The sequence below is a fragment of the Delphinapterus leucas genome, chromosome 4 (genome assembly GCF_059928025.1).
Source record: "Delphinapterus leucas isolate spDelLeu-1000000601 "Yukka" chromosome 4, BTC_Dleu_Yukka2, whole genome shotgun sequence".
NCBI classification, from domain to species: domain Eukaryota; kingdom Metazoa; phylum Chordata; class Mammalia; order Artiodactyla; family Monodontidae; genus Delphinapterus; species Delphinapterus leucas.
In genome coordinates this window covers 67516030-67541066 of record NC_143132.1, presented here as the reverse complement: position 1 = coordinate 67541066, position 25037 = coordinate 67516030, and the positions used below count along the sequence as shown (strand labels likewise).

Genomic DNA, 25037 nt, shown 5'->3' with positions numbered 1-25037 from the left:
TCAAGGGCCAACTGTTTATTTTCTCTCTCCTCACTAAACTATTATGTTCAAAAGGGCAGGAACTTTTGTTTCTTGGTCTCAGCTATATCTCCAGGTCTACGAACAGTACACGGTGATTACAGGGGACTACAGTTTTAGATGGGTAGCCAGCAAAGGCCTTACTGATGTTCGAACCTCAAAGCGTTATGTAAGCACTAGGGTGAGGATGCATATAGTGGGCTGAGTGCCTGGTACACAGTAAGCTACTTTCCCCCCTTTCCTTAGTCACTGACTCCCATTCCAGGACCCAAGCCCTCAACCCTCAACCTCTGTTTAAGGGCCAGTTCAAGCCCCACTTCCTAAAACGCATTTCCTAGTGTTCACCATTCTCTCTCTCATTCACGTCCTTAGAAACATCTCTGATCCTTTCATACAAACGCCAGATTCTTGTCCGAGTTCCATCAGTAAGTTGCTGTTTGTCTTTGGGCAAGTCACTTTAAACTGGTTCTCATTTTTCATCAGTAAAATGAAAAAGTCATATTAGACCACCTACCTTCTGGCTCTAATATTTTATGACTCTAAGAGCAAAACCCACATCCCCACTCCCTTCACAGCTCATTCAACAATCCTAACGGCAGCTGGTTTCCCGGGGTGCAGTGTCTCAGCAAAAGCCCAAGCCCTAAGCTGGTTCAGGCACCGCCAATCCCGCGGAAGAATTAGAAGAAATCGGCCGTCCCATCAACACCTGACCTTACCAGAACGCCCGCCCTCCCGGCATTTCCGGCTCTTCCCTAGATTTTCTTCCGGAACCCTTGCTCCCGTCTGACTCCGCCCCTCCACCACTCTTCAGAGTCCATTGGCTGTTTCTTTGAGGAAGCGGAGCACATCCCGACGTTGATTGGTCTCTGTCATTGTTGATGGGTTAGTTACAAACAAGGCGTGCCTGGTCTCCCTGGTAACGCCCGGCTGCTAAGTCCTGATTGGTCCATAGCCTAATCCCCTTTTCCGTCCCAACTGCCAGTGGTTGAGTCCCTTGGCGGGGCGCTGCAGCGGTAGGTGTCGCGTACGGGATTCCCGAGCTGACGTGGCTTAAATTTGGGAGGGGGGCAGCTGGAGCCTCCGGCGACAGCCTCTTCCAGGTGAGTGGGGGACGCTCCCCAACTCTTCGCCTCCTTGAGCCTTGTAACGGTCACCCCCGCCACAGGACCCGCGGGGCTGCCAAAGCAGCCACACTCGGATTCCCTCCCCGTCCTGATTCAGTCCCGGATCCGGCCGTTCAGTCCGCTTCCCTTCACCTACCAGGCCTAGTTCTAATCGTCCACCCGCCAGCTGGCCCCACCGGATGGCTTCGGGGTCGCCCTGTGCGGCCTCTAGGCACATATGCACTCTTTACCCCATCCCCAGGACGTTTCTCCTCCGGGAGCGACGGAGAAAGGCGCTCCGGTCGGTCCTGTCAGGACGGCCTTGTTCCCTGAGCGGCCTGCTCAGGCTGACCTGTGTACTCAACAGCTGACGTCGGAGAGAACCTGCCAGGCCCCTGCGCTCAGGCCCTAAACAAACTTAGTGTCGGGAAGGGGAGGCGGGACCCAGACAAACCAAAATTCTTGAGGGCAGAGATCGCAGAAACATTGGCGACAGTAACTCAAACGAGGGCCTGACGAATGATCCTGCTAATGAGTTGCTGGAGAGATTCGGAGAGAGGGAAGATCCTTGCGATCCCATCAGCACTAAAGTCCCAGGAATCAGAGGTGGTCAGGCAGTTAGAGGAAAGGGAACCCTTAATAGAGTTCTGGAGGAGAAAGGACTTGATTTGGTGGTGTGGAGGATGTTTATTCTGCGTAACAGGAGTGGTGCGTAGGAGTGTGAAGCAGAGGATGAGCCCCTCGACAAATGAGGAATATATTTGTCTGACTTACTCAAAGAGTTCCAGTTGGTCTGTGCGGAGAGGACAGTTTAAGAGTGGGGCAGAGATATTTAAAAATCACTGGATAAGTACTTTCACTTTTGGAAGTAGTTGGAAGCTTTCTGAGTTTTAAAGACTCTCACAGTTCTGTGCAAGATGGCAGTGGAGAACTCTCCGCAGAAAGGCTGGAGGCCTTTTCAGAAGAATGAAGTAATTAAATTTGGATGGTCAGAATAATTGTGAATGGTCAAAAAATTGCAGACGTTGTACACTGACTGTTTCACAGCTTTTACTTTTCATCCTTTGACCATGGAATGGCCATTTAATGCTTTCCTCTTCACTGCATTAAATTTGTTGGACTACATCAGTAGTTTCCAAACATTTTTAATTGCTTGCCCTATCAATAAAACTTTTTTTTGAGCAACCATCCTCTAAATACTGTATATTTAATTATAAATTATGAATAACACTGTAAATATATTACTTATAAAATATACAAAAACATACATATTTAAAAGGATGAAAACAAATTCTTGCCCATTTTCTGGGACACTCCCACCCCAATCTGGAGATCACATAAAGATGTTTCCTTATTTTTTGAGAAAGGTGTTTGCATCTCTGAGGACTTCCAGATTGGGGGAATCCTTTTTATTTTAATTTATTATTATTATTATTATTGAGGACCTCTATTCCTCTGAGATGCAGCCTCTTCTAAAAATAATCATCTTTAGGATATAACTCTCTTTTCCCTCTGCTTGAATATTAAAGTCTCTCTTTTTTTCCCCGTTACATTAGTGGATTAATTAAAAGGATGTTGATTTTATTCTTGTTTATAAAAAATCATTCATAAACTTCTCTAGCTTAACTACTATTAGAAATAAATTATTTGGGACACATCTCATCACTGATCATTACCTACTAGTATGTTGTTAGGAACCACTATATGAAAGGATGTTAAGCTCTACAATGCTCCATTTTTAATTAAGCTAATTTAAAATCAGCAGTATGTGCTTTTGGTAAAAGTAAATTCAATACAAAAGGATATAATATAAAAACAAAAATCTCTTTCTCCTCTATGTACTGATCCTTTTCCCCATTCCCTATTTCCCAGAAGTAAGCACTGTAAATAATTTGTTTATTCTTAAGAAAATTTCTGATCATATTCAAGCACATGTATAATATATATCCCTCTCCTTTTCTCTCTCACACAAGTTGAATCATAATATACCTGCTATTCTACACCTTTTTTTTTCCACTTTATACTATAAGGTATTTTTTCCATATCCATAAGTATAAACTATCCCATTCTTTTAAAAGGCTGTACAGCATTCCCCTGTAGAAATATCAAAATGTATTTAGCCTGTCCCCTACTGATGGACATTGATATTGTTTTCAGTCATTAGTCATCACAAACACTGCTGTAGGGACTTCCCCGGCAGTCCAGTGGTTAAGACTCTGTGCTTCGACTGCAGGGGGCACAGGTTTGACCCCTGGTCCAGGAACTAAGATCCTGCATGCTGCGAGGCCAAAAATTTTTAAAAGTAAAAATAAACTCTCTTAAAAACAAACAAACAAAAACCACTGCTGTAGTGAATATCCATGTGCAAATATCCTTTGTTCCCTTGAATGAGCCTATCTATGGTATAAACAATACGGAATTCTTTAGAGCCCTACTACTGTGAGTCATTTCATTTTAGTCTAGTGGTTATATAACTGTAAGTATATACAAGTATACGAGTGCCCTCATGCCTCCAGCACTATTTTCAGCCCCAGTGAAGAATGTTGGGTGATGAGGTTGCTCAGAAAATAGGTTATCTTCTGAATCTCTACCAGTAAAGAAGCTTTGTCGAGCTCTGTGACTGGGAAGATTACTTAACTTCCCTATGCCTTACACACTTTAATACTAGGGATATTGATAGAACTCCTCCTTGGAGTTGTTTTAAAAATAAAATGAGTAAAATGATGAGGATAAATAAGTTATTATATGTAAAGCAATTGGAGTAGTATTTAGTACATAGTACTGTGTATATAAGTTATAGCTACTGTTTACTGCTAAATTTGTTTAATAAAAACAAGTTTTTTGTGTTATGAAAACTAGTTTTCCATTTTCTAATTGTAAAATTATATCATAGTATTGCATATGCTTTTCCCAGCTATATAGCACCATTTCCTATCAGCTTCTCAAACTGGTTGAGGATCACTTAGAATTAAGGAAAACTGAGGCTCAGCTAAACATGCATTGAGTGAGTTTGAGGATTGATATGGAAATACAACCATTTTCTGTGTTGTTGTTTCTGTGGGAAAATGTGATTTAAATTCCAAAGCAAGTGGTGCATATGCATGTAGTCATAGGCATGTGCTCACTGTCTTCAGTTACTTTATTTTCCCATGCATTTTGTACTAGGTTCCCTGTGGTTGGGGCATGCCTTATATTTCTTTTTATATTTTTGTGGTTCTTAGCATAATGCTCCACACCAAGTAGATATTTTGAAAATAATTAGCAGTGAATACTGAGAAAATAAGACTCATGGAATTCTAAATGCCACCTCAACACACAAGTGTTGAGATCCTGTGGCAGAATTTATAGAAGGTGTGGCCAGCATTGACTCTGAGGGATTGTTTTATTTGCCTAAATGTTTTATTGAACCCTGACCTTGGCATGAAGCTCTTTATTTTATTCTTTTCCCAAATTGCTATTCATGATTCTGGTGCTTTATAAAACAACAGCAAGAGCATTGCTTGTCCAGTAGTCACAGATATTCCTTACATTAATTTATTACTATATGTTTTCCCCTTTACTAATTTTTATATGTGCATTTGCCCATTTCTATCCTACAGTGAGCCTTTCAGAGGCAGAGATCCATCTTTCTTCGTTTAGCTTAAGCATGGCTACTTAGTGGCTCTCTTGCCCTCAGGTTCCCAACCTCTGAGCTACCTAAAGACCCTAACTGTGCCTGAGGTGCCCATCCTTTTACACTTCCATGTTATTCCTTTAATGTCAACAGCTATAGAAATCACTCTTGCATCATGGAGTTATAAGGCAAAGTCCAAATACAAAAGACAAGATAAATCCTTGTACTTACCTAGTTTTCATGATACTTAGTTCAGATGATGACCAGTTTATTATTATTATGAACTTGTGAATTTAAACATTTTTGGTGGATTTAAATATCTGTTGCAATTTAATTCATAATCTTATTAGAAATTCAGTTGTTCCTTTGGCCTGTGGGAACTTCTTCAGTTTGTCTCCTGGATCCTTTTGACATGACTCTATGTTAGTCTTTGATAGCTTGCTTGCTATTTTGTATGAAAAAATGTTTCAGGCTCATTTTGTACCATTTCCTGCTTCAGAATTGAAATCAGCCATTTCTCTAAGAAGCCCTCCTATTAAAAAAAAAATTTTTTTTAACGGGGAATAGTATTTCAAGACTAGAAATACTTATTGCTTCTCAGTTTGTCATAGTTTTTTTCAATGCACAGAGCTAGGAAAATATATATACTAAGGTAAAATACCTTATAAGTTCATACTGGTACTTTTGATTCAAATTCAAGATTAGTTTTTATTTTGGGGCTCTTAATTTCTTTTGTATTATATGTCTATCTCCTTTTTTCATAATGACTATATGATAGAATTACTATGCCCATAATTACTCATTTAATTCCACAGGGCACATATAATAGTCAAGGAATAATAATACTGATAATGAACACTGCCAATTTTGGTTGTTAAAATTTTTATAAGTTTTATTTTTGTATATGCTATTTACATTTTCCCCATTTTTTAAAAATTGGAGCCCTATGTGTTGTCAGAGCATATAATCATTAAATACTATGCTGTCTCCATCCCAGTCTTAGTTCTATGAGTAACATATTTAGTGCTCACACCAGTCCTTATGATGATGTTTCTTTAGTCATTTTGGTTATCTCAAGCTTCTTCTCTAATAGATGCCTTAGGAAAGGCTCCTGGGAAAATTTTTCATTAATTTTCTTGCAAGTTTGTAACATTCTGTCTGTGCTCTTTATATCTGAAGGTCATATTTTCTGAAAATAAAATCCTTAGCTCACATTTTCTTTCCTTAAATATCTCAAGTCTGTAACTCCATTTTTTTTTCTGGCAAAAACATTGCTGTTGAAAAGTCTGACCATAGTCTTTTTTTTTTTTGCTTGTAAGTCACATTTCAGCCTAAACCTCAAAGAATTCTTTTAAGTCCATTAATTTTACTAGAATGTCTTGTTGGTCATTCTGGGTTGATATTCTCAGGTATCTGGTGGCCTCTTTCAATATGTAACTTCAGATCTTTTAAAATTTCAGATAAGTGCTCTTGGCTTTTGTTTTTTGCATTTGTTCTGTACCTTTGCTTTGGTTTTCTTTTTCGGGGATCCTATTATCCTCATTGCTTATCTGCAATATTTATCACTTTCTCTTGATTCCTTCTTTACTATTTATTTCTTTGAATTTTTTAAGAGAAACAAAGCATTAGGAACAATATTAAATTTACTATAGAAGATATGCAAAGATAGTTCAGAATTCAGTATATCTCTCAGCCAGTATTCTCTAATGTTAGCATGTTACAGTAGAAAAGTGCATTTGTCAAAACTAAGAAATCAACACTGATGCATTACTATTAACTAAACTCCATACTTTGGATTTTACTCATTTCTCCATTGATGTCCTTTTTCTGTTCCACAGTATTACCGTAAGATATCACATTTAGTTTAATCTTTTTATTTTTAAAATTGAGATAATTGTGGATTCACATGCAATTCTAATAAATAATACAGAGAGAAACCTTGTATGTGTTGTTCAGTTTCCTTCAGTGGTAACATTTTAGAAAACTATTGTATAATGTCACAACCAGGATGCTGATAATACATTCCCCAATTTTATTTGTATACATGTATGTTAAGTTCTATAAAATTTTATCACCTATGTGTAGGTTCCTGTATCCACCACCATAATTAAGATATTGAACAGTTCTAACACCACAAGGATACCTTGTGTTGCCGTTTTATAATTATAACCACCTCCTACCCTCTCACCTTCAGCTTCTCCCTAAGCACTGGTAACCATTCATCTGTCCTCCATTTCTAAAATTTTGTCATTTCAAAATATTCTGTAAATGTGGAATTATATAGCATGTAACCTTTTGGAACTGGCTTTTTCTTTTTCATTCAGCATAATTTCCTGGAGATTCATTCATCTAAATTGTTAGGTGTATCAGTAGCTTGTTCTTGTTTATTGCTATGTAGTATGCCATGGTATGTATGTACAGGCATACCTTGGAGATATTGTGGGTTCAGTTCCAGACCACTGCAATAAAGCTAATATCACAATAAAGTGAGTCACACAAATTTTTTGGTTTCCCAGTGCATATAAAAATTACATTTACACTATACTGTAGTCTTTTAAGTGTGAAATAGCATTATGTCTAAAAAATATACATACCTTAATTAAAAAGTGCTTTATCATGAAAAATGCTACCATCTGAGCCTTCAGCAAGTTGTAATCTTTTTGCTGGTAGATACAGGATCTTGCCTTGATGTTCATGGCTGCTGACTGATCAGGGTGGTAGTTGCTGAAAGTTGGAATGGTTGTGGCAGTTTTTAAAAATAAGACAACATTGAAGTTTGCTGCATCGATTAACTCTTCCTTTCATGAACAAATTCTCTGTAACATGCAGTGCTGTTTGATAGCATTTTACCCACAGTAGAATTTCTTTGAAAATTGGAGTTGATCCTCTCAAACCTGCCGCTACTCTGTTAACTAAGTTTATGTAATATTCTAAATGCTTTGCTGTCATTTCAACAGTCTTTGTAGCATCTTCACCAGGAGTAGATTCCATCTCAAGAAACCACTTTCTTTGTTCATCTAGAAGGAGTAACTCCTCATCCTTTAAAGATTTATCCTTAGATTGCAGCAATTCAGTCACATCTTCAGCCTCTACTTTTAATTCTAGTTCTCTTGCTGTTTCCACCACATCTGCAGTTACTTCTTCCACCAAAGTCTTGAACCTCTCAGAGGTCATCAGTGAGGGTTGGGCTTGACTTCTCCCAAACTCCTGTTAATGTTAATATTTTTACCTTTTTTAGTGAAGCATGAATGTTCTTAGCAGAATCTAGAATGGTCAGTCCTTTCCAGAAGGTTTTCAGTTTACTTTGCCCAAATCCATCAGAGGAATCTATGACAGCTATAGCCTTAGGGAATGTATTTCTTAAATAATAAGACTTGAGAGTTGAAATTACTCCTGGGTAATTTCAAAAAGAATTTGGGTTGCAGAATGGATGTTTTGTTAGCAGGCATGAAAACAACATTAATTTCATTATACATTTCCATGAGAGCTCTTGGATAACCAGGTGCATTGTTAATGAGCAGCAATAATTTGAAAGGAACCTTTTTTTCTGAGCAGTAGGTCTCAACAGTGGGCTTAAATATTCAGTAAACCATGTTGTAAACAGACGTGCTGTTATCCAGGCTTTGTTTTTCCATTTATAGAGCACAGGCAGAGTAGATTTAACATCATTCTTAAGAGCCCTAGGATTTTCGGGATGGTAAATGAGCATTGGCTTCAACTTAGCCTCCAGCTGCATTAACCCCTAACAAGAGAGTCAGACTGTCCTTTGAGCTTTGAAGCCAGGCATTAACTTCTCGCTAGCTATGAAAATCCTAGATGGCATCTTCTTCCAATAGGAGGCTGTTTTGTCTACGCTGAGAATCTGTTGTTTAGTGTAGCCACCTTCACTAATTATCTTAGCTAGATCTTCTAGATAACTTGCTACAGCTTCTACATCAGCACTTGCTGTTTCACCTTGTTTCAACCTCATGAACCAACCTCTGCTAACTTCAAACTTTTCTTCTGCAGATTCCTCACCTCTCTCAGCCTTCACAGAATTGAAGGGAGTTAGGGCCTTGCTCTGGGTTAGGGTTTGGCTTAAGGGAATGTTGTAGCTGATTTGATCTTCTATCTTTCTCCACATCAGCAATAAGGCTCTTTTGCTTTATTATCATTGTGAGTTCGCTGGAGTAGCACTTTTAATTTCCTTCAAGAAATTTTCCTTTGCAATGACAACATGGCTGTTTAGCGCAAGAGGCCTTTCGTCCTCTCTCGGCTTTTGACCTCCCTTCCTCACTAAGCTTAATCACTCCTAGCTTTTGATTTAAAGTGAGAGACGTGTGACTCCTCCTTTCACTTGAACACTTAGAGGCCATTGTAGGATTATTAATTGGCCTAATTTCCATACTGTTTTGTCTCGGGGAATAGGGAAACCCAAGGAGAGGGAGAGGCGGGAACGGCTGGTGGGTGGAGCAGTTAGGACACATACAGCATTTATTGATTAAGTTCACCACCTGATAAGGCTGTGGTTCATGGTGCCCCACAACAATTACAATAGTAACATCAAAGATCACAGACCACCATAAATATAAGAATAGTGAAAAGGCTTGAAATAGTGCGAGAGTTAACAAAATGTGACACAGAGAGATATGAAGTGAGCAAGTGCTATAGGAAAAATGGTACCAGTAGACTCTGGCTCAACACAGAGTTGCCACAAACCTTCAATTTGTAAAAAATGCAATCAATATCTGCAAAGTACAATAAAGCAAAGCTCGAGCTATGTACGAGCAAAGTACGAGCTATGCCTGTACCATAGTTTATTTAACCATTTACTTGTTGAAGGACATCCTTGCTGATTCCAGTTTGGGGTGCTTAAAACTAAAGCTGCTAAGAACATTCATGTATAGGTTCATGGGTGAATTTAAGTTTTCATTGCTCTGAGATAAATGCCTAGGAGTAAAATTACTGGGTCACAAAGTAGTTACATGTCTAATTTATGGCGAATTTCTTTTTGATTTTTAAAATTATCCTTCCTTTCAACTTTCTTTTTTTTTAAGGCAACTTTGTTGTGATTATTCATATACTTATTCCCTTTAGTTTCATCTTTATTTCCAAAATATTTTTTTAATTTTAAATTATTTCTTGTGTTTCTGCTTCATTTCTGGGTTTTTCTATTTTTGTTGGGGGATAATTGATAAATTTATTTGTTTTAATTCATATGAAGAAATCACATATATACCCGTGTGTGTGTGTTCACCAAAGTTTGCATCATAGAAAATGGTAAGAATATCAAAGTTTAATTTTTCTTTTGTAAAAGTAAATATGATACACATTTCTGTCATATACCTACCGTTTGTGCTCTGCTGTACTGTTAGGTGCTCTACATTCATTTAGCAATTAATACTTACCCGTTAATTTTTGTTAAGTAGGTGTCAATATTGGAAGTAGATATTAGTCATTTTTTTAAGCTTCTTTGAGGTGTAATTGACAAAAATGTATACATTTAAGGTGTTAGTGATGTATTGATATATGTATACATTGTTAAATGATTACCACAGTCAAGCTAATTAATATATTTATCATCTTATGTAGTTACCTTTTTATTTTTTTTTGGAGGTGAGAATATTTAAAATCTACTCTCTTAGCAAACTGCCTGTAGTCACCATGCTGTACATTAGATTCCCAGACATTATTCATCTGGCATAATTGAAATTTTGTACCCTTTAACAAATATCTCCCCATTTCCCCTACCCTCTACTACCTGGCAATCACTATTCTACTCTCTGCTTCCTTGAGTTTGACTTTTTTAGATTCCATATATAGATGAGATCATGCAGTACTTGTCTTTCTGTACCTGGCTTATTTCACTCCGCATAATGTCGTCTAGGTTCATCTATGTTTTCACAAATGGCAGGATTTCCTTATTTTTTTAGGACTGAATAATATTCCATTGTGTGTATATACTGTATACATTTTCTTTATCCATTCATCTGTCAGTGGACACTTAGGTTGATTCTGTAATTTAGCTGTTGTGAATAATGCTGCAGTGAACACAGGAGTGCAGATATCTCCTCAAGATACTAATTTCATTTCCTTTAGGTATATACCCAGAAGTGGAATTGCTGGATCAGATGGTAGTTCTATTTTTAGTTTTTTGTAGAACCTCCATATGTTTTTCATAATGGCCATGCCAATTTACCTTCCCACCAACAGTGTTCAAGCATGCCTTTTTCTCCACATCCTGGCCAACACTTGTTATCTTTCGTCTTTTTGATAATAGCCTTTCTAACAGGTGTGAGGTGATGTTGTGATTTTGATTTGCATTCTCTTGATGATTAGTGATGTTGAGCGTTTATCATATACCTGTTGACCATTTGTATGTCTTCTTTTGAGAAGTGTCTATCTAAATCCTTTGCCCATTTAAAAAATTGGGTTATTTGTTTTCTTGCTATTAAGTTGTTAGAGTTACTTATATATTTTGGATATGAATCCTTTATCAGGTGTGTGGTTTCCAAATATTTTCTTCCATTCCATAGTTTGTCTCTTCATTCTCTTCATTGTTTTCTTTGCTATGCAGAAGCTTTTTACTTTGATGGAATCTCATTTTTCTATTTTTACTTTTGTTGTCTGCACTTTTGGGATCATAGCCAAGAAATAATTGCCCACACGAATGTTGAGAAGCCTTTTTTCTGTGTTTCTTCTACTAGTTTTACAGTTCAGGTCTTATGTTCAAGTTTTTAACCAAGTTGGAGTTAATTTTTGTATGTAGTGTCAGATAAGGGTCCAATTTTATTCTTCTGCATGTGGATATCCAGTTTTCCCAATACCATTTATTGAATAGACTGTCCTTTACTCGTTGTCTATACTTGGCACCTTCTTTGATGATGAATTGATCTTCCTTGCTTTGGCCTTTCAGGGTCTTTTGTGGTTCTATATGATTTTAGGATTTTTTTTTCTATTTCTGTGAAAAAAGCCAGTGGAGTTTTGATAAGGATTGTGCTGACTCTGTACATTGCTTTGAGTGGTAGGTACATTTTAACAATATTAACTCTTCTAATCCATGAACACAGGATATCTTTGCATTTATTTATGTCTTCTTTAATCTCTTTCACCAATGTTTTGTAGTTTTCAGTGCACAGATCTTTCACCTCCTTCGTTAAATTTATTCCTAAGTACTTTATTATTATTTTTGGTGCTATTAAACATGGGGTTGTTTTCTTAATTTATTATTTTTTTGGCTAGCTCATTGTTAGTGTATAAAAACAATAACTTTTGTATACTGATTTTGTATCCTTTGACTTTACTGAGTTCATTTATTAGTTTTAACAGCCTTTTCGTGGATTCTTTAGAGTTTTCTCTATGTAAGATCATGTCTTCTGCAGAGACAATTTTACTTCTTTCTTTCTGATTTGGATGGCTTTTATTTATTTTTATTGCCTAATTACTCTCCCTAGGAATTCCAGTACTATACAGAGTAGAAGTGGTGAGAATAGGCATCCTTGTCTTGTTTCTGATCTTAGAGGAAAAGCTTTCAGCTTTTCACCATTGAGTATGATGTTAGCTGTGGTCTTGTCATATATAAACTTATTATGTTGAGGTACATCCCATCTGTATCTAATTTGTTCAGTTTTTATCATGAAAGAGTGTTGGATTTTGTCAAATGCTTTTCCTGCACCTATTCAGATGATTTTATGATATTTATCCATCATTTTGTTGATGTGGTGTATCACATTAATTGATTTGTGGATGTTGAACCAACCTTGTATCCAAGGAATAAATTCTACCTGATCATGGTGTATGGTCCTGCTAGTGTGAAGCTGAATTTGATCTGTTAGTATTTTGTTGAGAATTTTTGCATCTATGTTCATCAGGGACATAGGGCTGTAATTTTCTCTTCCTGTAGTGTCCTTGTATGGATTCATTATCAGGTAATGCTAGTCTTGTAAGATGAATTTGAAAGTGTTCCCTCCTCTTTGATTTTTGGGAAGAGTTTGAAAAGGATTGGCATTAATTCTTCTTTAAACATTTGGTAGAATTCACCAGTGAAGCCACCAGGTCCTGGACATTTCTTAGTTAAGAGGTTTTTGATTACCATTTCTTACTGTTATTGGTCTCTTCAGATTTTCTATTTCTTCATGAATGAGTCTTGGTAGGTTGTGTGTTTCTAGAAATTTATCCATTTCTTCAAGGTTATCCAATTTTTTGGCATATAATTGTATATTGTAGTCTCTTATGATCCTTTGTATTTCTGTGATATCCATCTTACTGTCTTTTATTTATTTATGTATTTATTTTTGGCTTCATTGGGTCTTTGTTGCTGTGTGCGGGCTTTCTCTAGTTGCGGCAAGTGGGGGCTACTCTTCATTGTGGTGCACGGGCTTCTCATTGTGGTGGTTTCTCTTGTTGTGGAGCATGGGCTCTAGGTGCTCAGGCTTCAGTAGTTGTGGCACATGGGCTTAGTTGCTTCACAGCATGTGGGTTCTTCCTGCATTGGCAGGTGGATTCTTAACCACTGTGCCACCAGGAGAGCCCCTGTCTTTTCTTTCACATATACTTTTATTTGAATTTTCTCCTTTCTTTCTTAGTTGATATACCTAACAGTTTGTCAATTTTATCTTTATAGAAAATCACTTAGTTTCATCAATCTTTTCTATTATTTTTATACTCTTCAGTTCATTTGTTTCTGCTCTGATCTTGGTTATTTCCTTCCTTCTGCTAACTTTCAGCTTAGTTTGTTCTTCTTTTTCTAGTTCCTTAAGGTGTAAAGTTACGTTGTTTATTCAAGATATTTATTTTTTTAAAGGTTGGGCATTTGTTGCTATAACATTCCCTCTTAGGGAACTTACCTAAACATAATAAATGCCATATATGACAAACCCACAGCCAACATCATTCTCAGTGGTGAAAAACTGAAACCACTTCCTCTAAGATCAGGAACAAGACAAGGTTGTCCACTCTCACGACTATTATTCAACATAATTTTGGAAGTTTTAGCCACAGCAATCAGAGAAGAAAAAGAAATAAAAGGAATCCAAATTGGAAAAGAAGAAGTAAAGCTGTCACTGTTTGCAGATGACATGATACTATACATAGAGAATCCTAAAGATGCTACCAGAAAACTACTAGAGCTAATCAATGAATTTGGTAAAGTAGCAGGATACAAAATTAATGCACAGAAATCTCTGGCATTCCTATATACTAATGGTGAAAAATCTGAAAGTGAAATCAAGAAAACACTCCCATTTACCATTGCAACGAAAAGAATAAAATATCTAGGAATAAACCTACCTAAGGAGACAAAAGACCTGTATGCAGAAAATTATAAGACACTGATGAAAGAAATTAAAGATGATACAAATAGATGGAGAGATATACCATGTTCTTGGATTGGAAGAATCAACATTGTGAAAATGACTCTACTACCCAAAGCAATCTATAGATTCAATGCAATCCCTTTCAAACTACCACTGGCATTTTTCACAGAACTAGAACAAAAAATTTCACAATTTGTATGGAAACACAAAAGACCCTGAATAGCCAAAGCAATCTTGAGAACGAAAAACAGAGCTGGAGGAATCAGGCTCCCTGACTTCAGACTATACTACAAAGCTACAGTAATCAAGACAGTATGGCACCGACACAAAACCAGAAAGATAGATCAGTGGAACAGGATAGAAAGCCCAGAGATAAACTCACGCACATATGGTCACCTTATCTTTGATAAAGGTGGCAGGAATGTCCAGTGGACAAAGGACAGCCTCTTCAATAAGTGGTGCTGGGAAAACTGGACAGGTACATGTAAAAATATGAGATTAGATCACTCTCTAACACCATACACAAAAATAGGCTCAAAATGGATTAAAGACCTAAATGTAAGGCCAGAAACTATCAAACTCTTAGAGGAAAACATAGGCAGAGCACTCTATGACATGAATCACAGCAAGATCCTTTCTGACCCATCTCCTAGAGAAATGGAAATAAAAACAAAAATAAACAAATGGGACCTAATGAAACTTCAAAGCTTTTGCACAGCAAAGGAAACCATAAACAAGACCAAAAGACAACCCTCAGAATGGGAGAAAATATTTGCAAATGAAGCAACTGACAGAGGATTAATCTCCAAAATTTACAAGCAGCTCATGCAGCTCAATAACAAACAAACAAACAACCCAATCCAAAAATGGGCAGAAGACCTTAATAGACATTTCTCCAAAGAAGATATACAGACTGCCAACAAACACATGAAAGAATGCTCAACATCATTAATCATTAGAGAAATGCAAATCAAAACTACAATGAGATATCATCTCACACCAGTCAGAATGGCCATCATCAGAAAATCTAGAAACAATAAATGCTGGAGAGGGTGTGGATAAAAGGGAACACTCTTGCACTGCTGGTGGGAATGTGAATTGGTTCAGCCACTATGGAGAACAGTATGGAGGTTCCTTAAAAAACTACAAATAGAACTACCATATGACCCAGCAATCCCACTCCTGGGCATATACCCTGAGAAAACCAAAATTCAAAAGGAGTCATGTACCAAAATGTTCATTGCAGCTCTATTTACAATAGCCCGGAGATGGAAACAACCTAAGTGCCCATCATCGGATGAATGGTTAAAGAAGATGTGGCACATATATACAATGGAATATTACTCAGCCATAAAAAGAAACAAAATTGAGCTATTTGTAATGAGGTGGATAGACCTAGAGTCTGTCATACAGAGTGAAGTAAGTCAGAAAGAAAAAGACAAATACCGTATGCTAACACATATATATGGAATTTAAGAAAAAAAAATGTCATGAAGAACCTAGGGGTAAGACAGGAATAAAGACACAGACCTACTGGAGAACGGACTTGAGGATATGGGGAGGGGTAAGGGTGAGCTGTGACAGGGCGAGAGAGAGGCATGGACATATATACACTACCAAATGTAAGGTAGATAGCTAGTGGGAAGCAGCCGCATGGCACAGGGATATCGGCTCGGTGCTTTGTGACCGCCTGGAGGGGTGGGATAGGGAGGGTGGGAGGGAGGGAGACGCAAGAGGGAAGAGATATGGGAACATATTTATATGTATAACTGATTCACTTTGTTATAAAGCAGAAACTAACACACCATTGTAAAGCAATTATACCCCAATAAAGATGTTAAAAAAAAAAATCAAGACAGTATGGTACTAGCACAGAAACAGAAATATAGATCAATGCAACAGGACAGAAAGCCCAGAGATAAATCCATGCACATATGGTCACCTTATCTTTGATAAAGGAGGAAAGGCTATACAATGGAGAAAAGACAGCCTCTTCAATAAGTGGTGCTGGGAAAACTGGACAGCTACATGTAAAAGAATGAAATTAGAACACTCCCTAACACCATACACAGAAATAAACACAAATTGGATTAAAGACCTAAATGTAAGGCCAGACAGAGGAAAACATAGGAAGAACACTCTTTGACATAAATCACAGCAAGATCCTTTTTCACCCACCTCCTAGAGAAATGGAAATGAAAACAAAAATAAATGGGACCTAATGAAACTTAAAAGCTTTTGCACAACAAAGGAAACCATAAGCAAGATGAAAAGACAACCCTCAGAATGGAGAAAATATTTGCAAAAGAAGCAACTGACAAAGGATTAATCTCCAAAATTTACAAATAGCTCATGCAGCTCAATATCAAAAAAACAAACAACCCAATCCAAAACTGGGCAGAAGACCTAAATAGACATTTCTCCAAAGAAGGTGTACAGGTTGCCAACAAACACATGAAAGGATGCTCAACATCACTGATCATTAGAGAAATGCAAATCAAAACTACAGTGAGGTATCACGTCACACCAGTCAGAATGACCATCATTTAAAAATCTACAAACAATAAATGCTGGAGAGGGTGTGGAGCAAAGGGAACCCTCTTGCACTGCTGGTAGGAATGTAAATTGATACAGCCACTATGGAGAACAGTATGGAGGTTCCTTAAAAAACTAAAAGTAGAACTACCATACAACCCAGCAATCCCACTACTGGGCATATACCCTGAGAAAACCATAATTCAAAAAGAGTCATATACCACAATGTTCATTGCAGCTGTTTACAAGAGCCAAGACATGGAAGCAACCTAAGTGTCCATTGACAGATGAATGGATAAAGAAGATGTGGCACATATATACAATGGGATAATACTCAGCCATAAAAAGAAATGAAATTGAGTTATTTGTAGTGAGATGGATGGACCTAGAGTCTGTCATACAGAATGAAGTAAGTCAGAAAGAGAAAAACAAATTCTGTATGCTAACACATATGTATGGAATCTAAAAAAAAAAAAAAAAAGGTTCTGAAGAACCTAGGGGCAGGACAGGAATAAAGACGCAGACATAGAAAATGGAGTTGAGGACACGGGGAGGGGGTAGGGTTAGCTGGGATGAAGTGAGAGAGTGGCATGGACATACATACACTACCAAACGTAAAATAGACAGCTAGTGGAAAGCAGCCACATAGCACAGGGAGATCAGCTTGGGGCTTTGTGACCACCTAGAGCGGTGGGATGGGGAGGATGGGAGGGAGACGCAAGAGGGAAGAGATATGGTGTTATATGTATATGTATAGCTGATTCACTTTGTTTTAAAGCAGAAAATATCACACCATTGTAAAGCAATTATACTCCAGTAAAGATGTTAAAATAATAATAATTAAAAAAAAACAAAAAAACTTCCCTCTTAGACCTACATCCCATAAGTTTTGATATGTCATGTTTTCATTTTCATCTGTCTCAAGATAGTTTTTGATTTCCCTTTTGATTTCTTCTTTGACCTGTTGTTTTTTCGGAGTGTGTTAATTTTCACGTTTGTGAATTTTCCATTTTTCCTCTTGTTATTGATTTCTAGTTTCATGCCATTGTGTTAAGAAATGATACTCATTGTGATTTCAGTCTTCTTAAGATTGTTAAGACTTGTTTTGTGGTCCAACATATGATCTATCCTAAAGAATGTTACATATGCACTCAAAAAAAGTGCATGTTCTACTGCTGTTGGATGGAATGCTCTATATATGTTTGTTAGGTCTTTTCTGTATAACGTGTTGTTCAAGTCCAGTGTTTCCTTATTGCTTTTGTGTCTGGATGATCTATCCATTGTTGAAAGTGGGATATTGAAGTCTCCTACTGTTATTGTATTGCTACCTGTTTCTCCCTTCAATTCTGTTAAAATTTGCTAAATATAATTAGGTGCTTTAATTTTGGGTGCATATATATTTACAAGTGTTATATCCTGTTATAGACTTAAAAGTTCATATCCTGTTATGTAATAATTGATCTCCCCTGTCATTATATAAACACCTTCTCTGTCTCTTGGTCAGTTTTTTACTTGAAGTCTTTTTTGTCTGTTATAAGTACAGCTACCCCTGCTTTCTTTTGGTTACTATTTTCATGGCATATCTTTTTCTATCCCTTCACTTTCAGCCTGTGTGTTATCCTTAGAGATCAAGTGAGTCTCTTGTGGACAGCATATAGTTGGATCTTGTTTTTTTAATCCATTCAGCCACGATGTCTTTTGATTGGAAAATTTAATCCATTTACTTTTAAAGTAATTATTGAAAGGTAAGGACTTAATTTTCAAATTTTTCTCAGAAAATTCTCCTCAGTGGAGGCCCTATTCTGAAAAAGATCCCTGGCTCATCGGTTGGAGAATTAATGTGGCCTGCGCTGCCTTAGCCACTTCAGACCTTGCAGGTTTCTTGTACTTAACTGTTGTTGGAGTGGGGAAGCATTTCCCTTTTCCAGCTACTGTTCTTGAATTGGCTGGACACATTTTCCAGTGAATACCCACTGGATTTTTTGTGGTTCTCTTGGTATTAGGTCTGTTGTGCTCTTACAGTTTCTATAGGGGAGATAAAAATTTGCCTCTGTCCTCTAAGGGTTTTTGGCTAAGTCTGAGAATTAAATTGATATAGGAAAGATTAACAGGAGAAAAGCATACAAATTTATTTAATATCAGCTTCATGTGGCATGGGAGCCCTTATAAGGAAATGAAGACCCAAAGAAGCAGTTAGAATCTAACATCTGTACAATGAGTTGGTCAAACAGTAGTAAATTGTGAAAATGAGACAACAGAAGGAGGTCATTAATCATAGAGCAGTGACTTGGGAGATAAGTGTTAGTTTATAAGGCTTGTTTTTACAGATTTCTTTTGGCTTCAGCTCCCATCCCTGGAGACAACAATATTACTTTTCTTCCTGGTAGATAGACAACATCTTCCATATGGGTGTTTTATCTCTTCCTTTCAGGGAGAAAAATGGGAGATCAGCACACCCTGCTTGTACCTGCTGTTTTTCAAGTGCTTTAGCCCAAAATAGTCCTTCTGCCAAGTGACATATTTTGGAGTGAGTGGCACATTCTGCTACCCTTTGCTTCCCTTTATTCCTCCTGCATGGACAACAGTGATACACAGATCTTGTGGCTTTTGGTGTTTTTTCTATATCCATGTTTATTTTGGAGTTTGTGGGAAACTTTGCCTCATTTTATTTGTTTGCTTGTTCGTTTTGGTAAAGGCTGTCCATGGGTTTTTAATTTTGTTATCTAATTGCTTTGTCTGTTTTTATGTGGGAATTTAGGAAGATCCAAAAGCTATGCTATCTGCTATTACCATTTTCTCAGAGTCCTATCGGTTTTTTTTTTTTTTCTTTCCTTTTGCTTATTCCCAACAGGGTCTGAAAAATTTGAAGATAAAGTGCTTCTGCTGGATATGTTAGGTTCTATTATGACTATTTGATTAGTACGCACTTCTGTGCCTAAAAAAGACTCTTTAGTTATAGTGTTCATTTCCTTCTTTAATGATTACTATAGAAAATTGAATGTCTAGAGCTAAAAAGAAAGTTTAGAGTCTGTGTCCTGGTGAGTTTTGTTTGTTTTTTAGCTGACTGTAGTTGTGAGTCTCATAACCTGATGAGTGACTGATTATTATGTCGCTATGCACTTATATATGACTTTGTGTTTCCCTTTCAGTAATTATATATGTAATTATATATGGTCCTGTGTTGCCCTCCTAGTGGTTCTCTCTTCCTTTCCTGTTTCACACGTCTTTTCCAAATGCTATATGCTGCTTATCTAAGTAACCTGTTATAGAAACAAAGGTCTTGCCATTTCTTAATTAATGACCATGGCTGCCCTAAACACTGTTACTGAGTGGAAGAAAACTATAGCAGAGACTAATTTTATTCAAGTGCTTATTTTGTGCAATAGCTTTTACATTTCTTCCTGCTGAGGATTTTAAAAGCCGAATAATATTTTGTCACTCAGCATAATTGCTTATAATAATGCTATGATAGTCCAGTTTATTTTGATTTTTCCTATCAAAACATTAATATTCTCACTTTTAAGGAGTTTATGGACTAGCAAGTGACACTGATCTGAATGAATGATTAAATAAATAATGAAGGAAAAAGGAAGAGAGAGAGAAATGGTATGTGCGCTTGCATGTGTGTGAGTGTGTGTGTGTGTGTGTGTGTGTGTATTCAGGTGAGTTGAGTGAGTTTTGGTGGCTTGTTATCTTTCAAGGAATTGGCCTATTTCATCTGTGTTGATGAATTTATGGGTATAGAGTTATTTGTAGTGTTCCTTTATTACTTTTTAATGTATGGTAGGTCAGTAGTGATGTCTCTCTCCTGTTTCATATCTGATATTGACAACTTGTGTCTTCTCTCTTTTTGTTTGTCAGTCTGACCGAGCTTTATGTATTTTATTCATGTTTTCAAAGAATCAACTTTTAGTTTTGCTGATTTTCTTTATTTTTCTATTTTCAATTTTATTAATTTCTGCTCTGATATTAATTTTCTTTTTTCTGCTTAAATTTGTTTTAATTTGCTCTTCTTTTTCAAATTTCCTACAGAAGAAGCATAGGTTACTGATTTTAGTCATTCTTCCTTTTTTTCTAATGTATGCATTTAATGCTATATGTTTTGAACAAGGATTACATTTAAATTTTAGTGAAACCACATGGTTTACTGAGAAAGCTTCCTGAAAGAACAGGTTCATGAGGCACATAAAAAAGAAAAATTTTGGGCTTCCCTGGTGGCGCAGTGGTTGAGAGTCCGCCTGCCGATGCAGGGGACATGGGTTCGTGCCCCGGCCTGGGAAGATCCCACATGCCCCGCGGCTGGGCCCGTGAGCCATGGCCACTGAGGCTGCGCGTCCGGAGCCTGTGCTCCGCAACGGGAGAGGCCACAACAGTGAGAGGCCCGCGTACCACAAAAAAAAAAAAAAAGAAAAATTTTGCTGAACTGTGGGGTGTATATGACAGATTAGAAGTGAATAATAGTCTGGCAGGGGAAGGAATAGTTAGAACTCCATGTTTGCCAATGAACTTATGATGAAAGAAAAGGCATTAAAGATAACCTGTAAGGTGTATTATTTTCCACTAAACAATTATGTATTTGTATTTCATTTTTAAAACATTAGTGATGGTGATTAAAATCTCTGTGTAGTTGTCACTGAAAAGAACAGTGTTTGACTACAGTGTACATATTGAAATGGCTTTTTAAAGACATCATCCTGATGTAGTCTGTGTCTAATATATATCACATGCACAGTTTTCTTACTTAACTTATAAATGATAGTTACCATCATAGGAGAAGCATGTATCTGACTGATTCTTAGGTTTTCTTTTCTTGCAGAAATGCTGAGCCGATTGTCAGGATTAGCAAATGTTGTTTTGCATGAATTATCAGGAGATGAAACTGATGAGAATATGAGGGCTTCCTTAGAACCTGTGAGTAGCTCTGTTCTGAATTAAACTAATGAGAAATATGTTCCGTGTTCTTCTGAGGACGAGAATTTAAGGTAGAAGGGTGTGAGCAGCCTTCCTTGTGCTAGGTGGAAGAGAAGATTAAGAAAAATATTGAGACTTTGTAAATTATCCTTTTCCTGTAAGTTTGTAGCCTGTGAGACACAGTGATGGGAATCAAGTCCTGGATGAGATTAGAAAGATTGTCCTCATTTGTCCCCCTGGGGCTTACTTAGTGCTAGATTATTTTAACTCCTCGGATATGTATTCCTGTTTCATAGGAAAGGTTTGAAACAACAAATGGTGGAACTGGAGCACCTTTTGGGTTTCAGACCATCTGTTTGCTATTGTAAATTCATCTATCACTTCTCTGATAGTCTGTATTGTATTTTTTGAAGGTCACATAGGACTCAAAAAAAGTCCTTTCACTTTCTTGAAAGACAAGCAGTATTCCCTGGTGATTTAAGAGAATTTTATTCAACTACTCTTTTAATTTTAAATTTTGAGTTCTTCCACTAAATGTTTTGTGATCTTTGCTTCCCTTTATTTTTCTCTTTGGTAAAATTAGTATGATAAGACTGTAAATGAGATAATGTTTGTAAAATAGTTAACATTTACAAAATACTTAATATATATTGCAATGGCTATGATAATAATTATTGGTTAATAATAATATTGGGTAATAACTAATATTGGGTAGTTATTATTGGAAAGATTTCTTTTTAAAATTTAAAAATTTTTAAATTTTTATTTCCTCTGCCAGGTAAGTATGAGCGTGTCCTTGTCCATCCCTGCACAGCCTTAGACGCCTTACAGTGTACACACATGCTCACTTTGCTCCCCCTCCCTACCCATTCCCCCTCCTCCACCCTCCACCATCCTCCACACGCCCTCCTTTTCCACAACTCTCAGCCCCTCCAAACAACTCTTATAATAATATCCAACCAACATCTCTGGAGGACTTCCACAGCCCAGGGCATTCAGTCCCCGGGAATTTTACCACTAGGCTACAAGATTTACATAAGCCAAGACCCATTCTTGACAACTAAGGCTCCTCCTTTCCTCCAACCCATACCCTGCCCCTGGGTTCTCATCTCCTCGGAAAGATTTCTTAAGTAAGGATATGAGTTGGACAAGACATAAGATAAAGTTAGAATGAAGGACCTCCTGTTTGGAAGCTGATACCTTTTCCCTTGTAAATTGGCAACTTTTTGTCTAAATACCAGGAATTACCCCAAGAATCTGACATGGAATTTAATGATAGAACACAAGAGGATGTTCTGGAGCGCCTGGCTTATGCAGAGCAGTTGGTGCAGGAACTAAAAGAAATCATTGGACAGAAGGATGCTCAACTACAGCAGAAGGATGAAATTCTACAGGTACCATTGTCCTTTCTTGCCAAGCACTTGATAAAAGACATAACAGTCACTTTGATTTTTTTCTTCACTTAGATTATTAGAGAATCTGATTTCCCTACTAGTCCAAGATGATGCCTACTGAGAATAACTTGTTATATGCTGGATAAGTGATGAATAAGCATTTGTGTATTTACCATCATTGTTCTCTGACAGGAAGAAAGAAAAGCTGCTGATAACAAAATTAAAAAACTAAAACTTCATGCTAAGGCCAAATTAACTTCTTTGAATAAACACATAGAAGAGATGAAGGCACAAGGAGGGACTGTTCTGTCCACAGAACCTCAGTCAGAGGAGCAACTCTCCAAGGTATGGTGACTGGGTATAATACACATTTTCTGAGTAGAAAAAGGCTCTCATTATAGCAGGTCTTCACTAATCACAAAAATTTATGAAGCTAAAGTAATACAGCACTAAATGCAGTCCTTTTTTTTTTTTTTTCTTGCGGTACGCGGGCCTCTCACTGTTGTGGCCTCTCCCATTGTGGAGCACAGGCTCCAGATGTGCAGACTCAGCGGCCATGGCTCACGGGCCTAGCCGCTCCACGGCATGTGGGATCTTCCCAGACCAGGGCACGAACCCGTGTCCCCTGCATCGGCAGGCGGACTCTCAACCACTGCACCACCAGGGAAGCCCAGTGCAGTCCTTTTTTAAAAAAAAAATTTTTATTTATTTATTTGGCTGTGCTGGGTCTTAGTTGCAGCACATGGGATCTTCGTTGTGGCATGTGGGATCTTTTATTTGCGGCATGCAGGATCTTTAGTTGTGGCATGCAAACTCTTAGTTGTGACATGTGGGATCTAGTTCCCTGACCAGGGATCGAACCCAGGCCCCCTCCATTGTGAGCTCAGTGTCTTAGCCACTGGACCACCAGGGAAGTCCCCAATACTGTCCTTTCTTTTTGAGCTTGCAGTCTAGCTGGGCTGTGGGCCAAACACAGAATAAAAGGCCAACAGAACATATGGAAATTAAATATTAGTTGTGACCTAGACTTTCAGGGAGTTAAAAAGGCTAATAGGAAGAAAAAAAAATTAAATTGAGGCATTTAAGTAGGAGAGGCACATAGCTTTTGGAGGAGTTTTATCTTTAGTTAGAAGATTAAACTAGGTGAACTCTAAGGTTTCTCCCACCTCTGAAATTCTTTAGTTCAGTGACTTGATACAGAATATTCTTTGTCTTTATGGCCACATAATAGTATATTAAAGTTTCATGCATTGTGGGCTTAATCAGCTAGATTACTTTGGGCTCCTCTAAGTGATGCTTTGTAGGTTTATGCCTGCCACCAACAAAAACGTTCAAGGTTGGGGATGGAGAGAGGAGTGAGGAAAGTGCCTATGCCTTTTGAGGAATAGAGCATTGTCCTAATACTTGTTATTATTACCTTTCCTCTATGGTTAAACCCCAGATATTCACATTCAGCCAGCTAGTTAGAGAACAAGAAACTTCAGTTGTTTGGAGAGTTTGGTATAGAATACAGAGAGGCCAGCACATCACAGTACACATTACCAGTTGGCTTAGATGTAACTCTACCTAAGAAACCTTTTAATTTTTTCTTAGATTTCATCCTGTTTTAGTTTTTGACCCACTAGTATTCTTATTCACAATGATTTTAGTTCTTGGGAAATGAGATTTTAATCAATTCCCTAGGCACAACCTTTGGGGTCACTAGTTAGCTCACTAGTACTGTGGTTTGTCTTTCCTTCCTGGGTGTAATGCTCAGAAGATATTACTTTTCCTTAATTGATAGCCTTATTTAACTTCTCAAAGCTTATTTTAGAAGCTTCTCTTACTCTTCTCAACTAATGTATTCATTTTGATTCTTCTTTTCTTACTTTTTGTTTTTTTCCTCTCATTATTCTTTCTTCCCCCTGGCTGTGGTAGCACCAACCTGTCTCTCCCCATGTGGCTTTGTTTCTTTTAACTTTTCCCTCTGCTATGTTGTTAGATTTTGAAATCATCCATTTTATACTCTGCCTTCTTTTTTTTTTTAAAGCTCTGAGACCTTAAACAAATTATCATCTTGTAGCTTCATTTCCTTCCTCTGTTTTAAATAAAAGGGTTGGATTAAATGATTTCTAAGTTCCAGCAATCAGTCACAGCAGCTCTTTAACTATTGTATACCCATGACAGAGCT

The 25037-nt window shown here is 37.4% G+C and overlaps 1 protein-coding gene across 12 annotated transcripts in view; it reads left to right on the top strand.

Annotated features, from left to right (window-relative positions):
* The first annotated feature begins 987 nt into the window (after positions 1 to 987).
* The window catches only part of GOLGB1 (golgin B1), an 89931-nt gene continuing 65881 nt past the window's right edge, over positions 988 to 25037 (top strand). For 7 of the 12 annotated variants that reach the window (XM_022565241.2, XM_089909951.1, XM_089909952.1 and 4 more), the window contains exons 1-4: positions 988 to 1118; positions 21379 to 21473; positions 22715 to 22867; positions 23060 to 23212. In XM_022565241.2, coding sequence (XP_022420949.2) covers positions 21381 to 21473; positions 22715 to 22867; positions 23060 to 23212 — 399 coding nt within the window. In that variant the 5' untranslated portion in view covers positions 988 to 1118; positions 21379 to 21380. The remainder of the gene's footprint in view (positions 1119 to 21378; positions 21474 to 22714; positions 22868 to 23059; positions 23213 to 25037) is intronic. The other 5 variants (XM_022565415.2, XM_089909953.1, XM_022565329.2 and 2 more) reach the window with 1 other exon arrangement.